A 7,314-nucleotide genomic window follows, 5' to 3' on the forward strand; every position below is an offset into this window, starting at 1 on the left:
GCATTAATTGTCCGGCAATGTCGGACACATATGAATATGGATGTATGTATGTACATATAGCAGCAGTGCGCGCACACTTTTTACTGATAAATGATAATATCACGAATTGAATTTGAAATGTACTTACATATGTATGTATGTAACTATGTGCTGATATGTAGATACGTATGAAAATTGAAATGAAGTGCGATTTACATATAATATTATTGTAATATATTACAATAAGTTGTTTAGGATATTATGATAGTATGTCATATATATATGTATATCTATATTATAAATTGACATATGAGTATGTATATGTAAATTTATAATATATTATCAAACATATGAAATATTTAAAAAGTAGCTCTTATTTGTACTTTAACTACAAATGTTACTTTGAAAATATCATAATTTAAAGATAAAGTTATCAATTTTGCATGCATTCACAAAAACTCGCAAAATKATAYTCARTATCAATTAATATGATTGCATGTATGTAAACGTATAAAATTATATACAAAGGGCAAACATACATATGTCTGTTATAGCAATGCATTTTTCTGAGCATAATTTTCATTGAATGCTCAGCTCTGTTCACGCTCCACTGTTAAGATTTCTCCTTCTTAGCTAGCTGTGGTGAGATGCACTCATCGCATTTTGTTAGCTTTTGACAGTTTACACGCCTGTCCGTTATTGGACCTTCTCTATAAATATACGTTCTCTGAGACAGACCACCGCCAACCACGGACCACTCACATGTGTAAAAATATAAGACATATATTAAATATAATTTTATCGAAATAATACTTAGGTAATAATACAAAGAAAACGGCCATTCTTTTAAAAATATCCCACAAGTGGTGCCAGAAGTTCGGGATTAAAGTGCATTTTGCGTGACTAATTTGCGATTTAAAGTTAAAATTTTTGATACATTTTAAATGCGTTAATTTCTATAAGTGGTCCGTGGTGTGGTAGCGCTAGCAACAAGGCGCAGCGTCGGCGAAGATAGTAGCAGCAGTAGCAGTAGTAGCAGCAGTAGCAGTAGCAGCAATAGTAGCAGCATCAGCGTCAGTAACAGTACCAGCAGTAACGGCGGGCATGTACAGTGTACGGTAAAGTACAGTTCATCGTTGGAGGTGGCGTTACATTTCAGTGGAAAAACAGCTAAGTCTTTTGACATACAATTGTACAGTTTTCGAATAACGTAAAATAAGTTATTGAATATTTTTGTGAAAATTTATGGCTAATATCGCAACAAACTTTTATTGATGAAAAACGTTTTAAAATATTCTTTCGTGAGATATGTATATAAATACATAAGAAAGTTAATGCGGATATTGTAATAAAATTCGAGTTATAGAAAATATTTTGATTCAAAAACTGTATGCGAAAGATTAAAACGAATATTGTAATAGAATTCATTTAACAAACAAGTTATTAAAATTGTACACGGAAATTGTAAACACAGATATTGCGATCGAATTGAATACCACAAAAGTTATCTGAATTGTATACGGAAAAAGTGAATATTGTAACGCAAGCTAAAAGGAAATATTATTATTGAAATTAAGATTTTAGAATTTTATCGATTTTTGCACAACATTGTAAGTTATGAACCGCAACGAAATTTTTGAGCTGACTGTCGACGGTCTGAAGGAAAGGTTAGGCGACTCAGGGCTATCGACTATTGGACGGAAAGCGACACTACAAGACAGACTGATGGAGCATTTCGGCCTGACTGTGAGTGACGGTTCCGAAACTGATGTGGAAGAGGTAGCAAACCAACGAAGTTTGCGTGAGGACTCAATGACTTCGTTTAAAGGAACGAGACGTCCAAGTTTCGAACAATGGCTTGAGGGTTTTGAGGCAAATGCATCAGCAGTACGTTGGAACGAGCTGCAGAAATTCATCTACGCAAAACAACTGTTGAAGAGTGCGGCAAAGATTTTCATAAGAAGCCAAAGAGGAATAAGCAGTTGGAGTTCACTAAAACTAGCGCTGCGGCAGGAATTTGGTATAGCATTATCATCGATTGAGGTACACCGTACTTTACGTAGTCGGCGGAAGCGACATGGGGAAGATCTTCGAGAATATTTATACGTTTTAATGGAGTTGGGGAAACCGATAGGGCTAGATGACTCAAGCCTTATAGAATATTTCATCGAAGGCATATTGGACTCAAGGTCGAACAAAAGTAAGAGTAAGTAAAGTATACCAGGCGAAAACTATACAGGATTTGAAAGAGCAGATCAAGGTATACGAGAAGATTCGTTACAGCCAGTCACCACCCGTGAATGGGAACCAGGAGAAGGCATCGTCGTCATACAAGGATTTCCAGAAAGCAGTCCCATTTAGCAGGAAATGTTTTGTCTGCGGGGATTCATCATATCTTGCTAGAAGCTGTCCACGCAATAAGACATCGTGTTACAACTGCGGTAAAGAGGGTCATCGTGCAGCTAACTGTAAGGCAGAMGGAAAACTCCTAAATCGGAACGAAGCAGCGTCAATAATATGACGGATGAAGGAGAAATCGTAAAATCGGAGAAGCGGAGTGGATTGATTTTTAAGAATGTAAGTTTCAACGGAAAATCTGCGTCGGCATTAATCGACACAGGTAGCGACTTATGTATTATACGTCACGATACGTTATACATACTTAGTCTAGACGTTGACTTAAGTAGTGAAAAGCGGCAGTTGATGGGTATCGGTATCAGCAAACTTACATCAATAGGTAGCTTTACCACATCCATCGAGATAGACAACATAAAGTTGGTAGTAAAATTTCACATAGAGAGAGCGAGACAATAAAGATGCGCTTGTGATTGGCAACGACGTTCTGAGACAAGTCGATATGTTCGTTACGAAGATGGCGCCGAGTTCAGGCAGAAGAAGGTGGAGGAAACGCCACAGAGCAAGGAGGAGGTGAATACTGGAGCAGTAAGGAAAGATCGCAGTGTTGGGTTAGCGAAGCCTAAGAAGTTTGATGTGAAATTAAACGTGGGCACAAGGCTGCATGAAGATGAGGAGCAGTATATGGAAGCCGTTAGGAAGTATCGCAGAAAGATCTCTAATAGAAGGGCTTTGGAAGTACCAAACAATGAGAGCGAGGGCGCTGTTGTGGCTAAGGAGCCGAGAGAGTTCAGGATTTCAGAAGCGAGTTCTAAGGTGGTTTATGAGACTGCGGAGATTGGCACTAATGCTAGGAACAACCCAGTTGATGAAGGTGATAACAGGATTGTCCAACTAAGCGAAGAGTTTGGAACCCTGTGTATGGTCGCAGGAATGGAGAAGATACCTGTGGGCGAAGTCGATCTTTCACACCTCGACAAAGAGAAAGCAACTATAGTAAGAAGATTGGTAGCGAATTATAAGCCTACAGGCAATTCGAATTCGCCAGTAGAGATGAAGATMTTACTTTCAGATGACACCCCAGTATATGAAAATCCCAGACGGATGTCATACACCGATAGACAGGAGGTGGATGAGCAAGTTAAGGAGTGGTTGAAGGATGGGATCATTAAACCCAGTAATTCAAATTATTCGTCACCAGTGGTGTTAGTTTCGAAAAAAGATGGAAAGAAACGTTTGTGTTGCGGTTATCGGCGATTAAACACAAAGATAGTTCGCGATAACTTCGCGATGCCAAATATCGACGACGTTATCGAAAAGTTACAGGGTGCTAATATTTTTACAACACTAGACCTTAGCAATGGATTTTGCCATGTCCCAGTGGAGGCTACCTCCAGGAATTACACCGCATTCGTTACATACAACGGACAATATGAATTCGAATACGTGCCTTTTGGCATATCGAATTCGTAGGAACTTTTTCAAGATTTATTTCAGCAGTATTTAGAGATCTTATACAAGACGATACTGTGGTAGCTTACATGGACGATTTAGTTATTCCCTCCAAGGATTACACTGAAGGCGTACACAGTTTAGAACGAGTTCTACGAAGAGCTGAAGAATATGGTTTGCGAATGAAATGGGACAAATGTCAGTTTCTTATAAGTAAACTAGACTTTCTAGGTTATGTTATAGAATACGGTTCGATAAAACCATCTGATACAAAAACGAAAGCGATTAGGAATTTCCCACTGCCACATGACCAGAAGGATTTGCAGAGATTCCTGGGATTGACATCATACTTTAGAAGATTTGTCGATGAATATGCCGTAATAGCCAAACCGCTGTCCGATCTACTCAGGAAAGAGGCTAAATTCGAGTTGCGCGACAAGCAGTTGGAGGCATTCCACAAGTTGAAGTCAGCATTGATCAGTGCGATAGTCCTAATGTTATACAATCCGAAAGCAGTGACTGAGGTACATACAGACGCTTGTATGTTCGGAGGAAGGATTTCGACGATCAAGCATTCAATACATGAGTCGGAAAATAAAACCAGCAGAGAAAAGGTACTATTCGTACGAACTCGAGGTACTAGCGATTATAGAAGCACTTAAGAAGTGGAGAGTATATTTGTTGGGGATAAGTTTTAAGATAGGAGCTTTTAAGATAGAAGTTTTAGATAGACGATGCGGAAACGAGATGTGCTATTAAGAGCATCTCGTCGGGCAATGTTTCTACAAGACTTTCGTTACGAGATAGAACATAGAAACGGTTCAAAAATGCGACATGTAGATGCGTTGAGTAGGGTATAATAACAGACAGAGGCGCCGCCTTTACGTCGAATTTGCTTAAACAGTACTGCGAGGATGAGGAAATCCAGCATTTATTAATAGCTACTGGGGTGCCACGGGCAAGCAGAACGCATGCACCGGATTATTATTCCGATGATAGCTAAGTTGGGAAGCGAGAGTTCTGGAATCTGGTATAAGCACGTAGATCGTGTGCAGCAAATAATCAACAGCACGCCTCCAAGAAGCACCAGACAATCACCTTTTAGAATTATGACTGGACTTGAGATGCGATTGAAAGGAATACCACATTTACTCGAACTGCTGGAGGAATCAGCCATCGAAGAGGTCGATGCAGAACGCGAGGTAATTCGTCAGGAGACACGACATAATATCGCTAGGATTCAGCAGGAAAATAGGAGGACATTCAACAGAAGGCGAAGAGTAGAGGTCGACTATAATCAAAACGAGCTAGTAGCCATCAAGCGAACGCAGTATGGAGCAGGATTGAGACTTAAAGCAAACTTCTTCGGACCATATAGAATTGTGAAGAAGATGGCACACGGCAGGTATGAAGTGATCATGAAGGACCACGACGCACGATAACAATTGCAGAATAGTCAGGATAGCCGAATGTAGGACTGTGTAAACGGACACTAAGACTGAAACAGAAATGCAACACTTGGTAGGGAACAGATGTGACAGCAGCGAACGGACTGGGATGACAACGAAACAGTAGTTACAAAGACGAATGAAAGACAGACAAACAGACAGACCACCGCCAACCACGGACCACTCACAAGTGTAAAAATATAAGACATATATGAAATATAATTATATCGAAATAATACGTAAGTAATAATACAAAGAAAACGGCCATTCTTTTAAAAGTATCCCTCATAAATGTGCCATCTTACCACTGCATTATTCACCAACAAACTCTTTTTTTCTAAAGAATTGGGTACCTTTAAAATTATGAATACGGCAGTTAAAATTATTAACAAAATTAAAGGGGGACATAACGCCCTTAGCCATCGAAAGTTTAAGAAAAACGTAGAGGCAGATTACGGGGACTTGCTTATGTACACTGAAGTACGATGGCTTAGTCGCGGAAAAAACCTCGAAAGACTCTTAAATTTGAGGAAAGAGGTCAGTATGTTTTTTGAACTCAATTTGAAGAAATTGAAGAGTTAATTTTATGTCTCAAAAATTATGAGTTTATTCTTGATTTCGCTTTTTTGTGCGATATAACGAAAATTTTTAATGAACTTAACCGTGCTCTTCAGGGTAAAAATAAAAAAATATTTGAGTTTTTTTCGACTGTTAAGTTTTTTGGCAGAAAATTGCAAATATTAATAAGTCAGTTRAACAAAAATGATTTGTCAAGTTTGGAAAAAACATCAGAAGTGTTTAGTGAAAGTAATGATTTTGCAAAAATAAAGGTATTCAGAAAAATAGTTGAAAATTTATTAAAAAATTATAATGCTCGTTTCGAAGAATTCAACATTTTAACTAAAATAATAGAAATTTATGATAATCCTCTTATATGTGCAATAGAGGATCAAAAACCCGAACTTCAGAAAGAACTAGAAATTATGCGAGAAGATTTTTTAATTCTTCTTGAAGTTGGAGAAGCATTTTGGAAGCAGATAAGMGAAGAAAAATATCCGAAATTGAAAGAAGAAATTTTCAAATTGTATTCGATGATGGGATCGACTTATAATTGTGAAAGTGCATTTTCCACTTTCAAATTAATTCAAAATAAGCAAAGAAACACGCTTTCTGACCAACATCTTACCGATCTTCTACGCATTAAGGAGTATAAAGGGGAAATCAATATTGATTATGTATTATCGAAATGGGCTATTTAGTCAACGACTTTAAAAATTTTCAAGTATTAAATAAAAAGAGTTCAATAAACATTTCTGATATTTTTTCCAAATTTGCCAATAATTTTTTTCCTTGAATGTAAATAAAAAAATACAGAAGAAATTTGTTCAGCGTATATGGCAGCGAAAATCTATAGCAATGCTTGTGTAGCGCAAAAGTAAAATGTAGTAGTATTGAGGCGTGCGCATCACTGCTTTAATTATGCTTTTAATTCATCTGCTGGTATTAAACGGGGAATCACAGGCAATGTCTGACGAAAATCACCAGCCAACAGAATCAAAGCGCCACCAAATATCCGTTGATCATTACTGCGCAAGTCCCAATATCCTGTCTACCCTTCCACTGATTTCTTATGGGCCATTGTACATCCATCCCACACTATTAATTTGCATTGTTGAAAGACTTGCCCATGTATTCGTTCAATCATAATTCACCTGAAAAAATCCATAATTCATAATAAAATTGTTTTTTCAGATAATTGTTAAAATAAGTTTATGTTTATAGCTGCGCAAAGTACCACGTAGTGACGTACAGTCACTATATGAAAACATTGTTTTGATAAAGATAACGGATCAACATGTGCAAAAGTTGAGTTCTTCATAAATTGCAAAGCTGATGTTTTTACTACATATTTATTTCATTTCTTCTTGTATCATTCACAACAGAGAAAAAATCAGTTACATTTGTCTTTCGTAGCAGCAGGTTCTATTATTTAGCGCAGTTTATGTTTATGTAAAGAAAATTTGGTACAGTTATATGTTACATACTTGAACGTAAAGTATAGAGAAGGTGCAAATTGAAT

The 7,314-nt window shown here is 37.4% G+C and overlaps 2 protein-coding genes across 2 annotated transcripts in view; both read left to right on the forward strand.

The window, feature by feature from the left end:
• LOC108975467 (cell wall integrity and stress response component 1-like) overlaps positions 1-1,193 on the forward strand; it is a 24,684-nt gene extending 23,491 nt beyond the window's left edge. Inside the window, exon 2 of the mRNA XM_018943964.1 lies at positions 943-1,193. Coding sequence (XP_018799509.1) covers positions 943-1,193 — 251 coding nt within the window. The remainder of the gene's footprint in view (positions 1-942) is intronic.
• Positions 1,194-1,596: 403 nt separating this feature from the next.
• LOC108975469 lies at positions 1,597-3,807 on the forward strand. The gene is made up of 2 exons (XM_018943965.1): positions 1,597-1,999; positions 2,852-3,807. The coding sequence occupies exons 1-2, from the start codon at positions 1,597-1,599 to the stop codon at positions 3,805-3,807; spliced, it is 1,359 nt and encodes a 452-aa protein (XP_018799510.1).
• The last annotated feature ends 3,507 nt before the right edge of the window (positions 3,808-7,314 follow it).

The sequence above is a fragment of the Bactrocera latifrons genome, unplaced genomic scaffold, assembly GCF_001853355.1.
Source record: "Bactrocera latifrons isolate USDA-ARS-PBARC rearing strain unplaced genomic scaffold, ASM185335v1 scaffold_650, whole genome shotgun sequence".
Taxonomy (NCBI): domain Eukaryota; kingdom Metazoa; phylum Arthropoda; class Insecta; order Diptera; family Tephritidae; genus Bactrocera; species Bactrocera latifrons.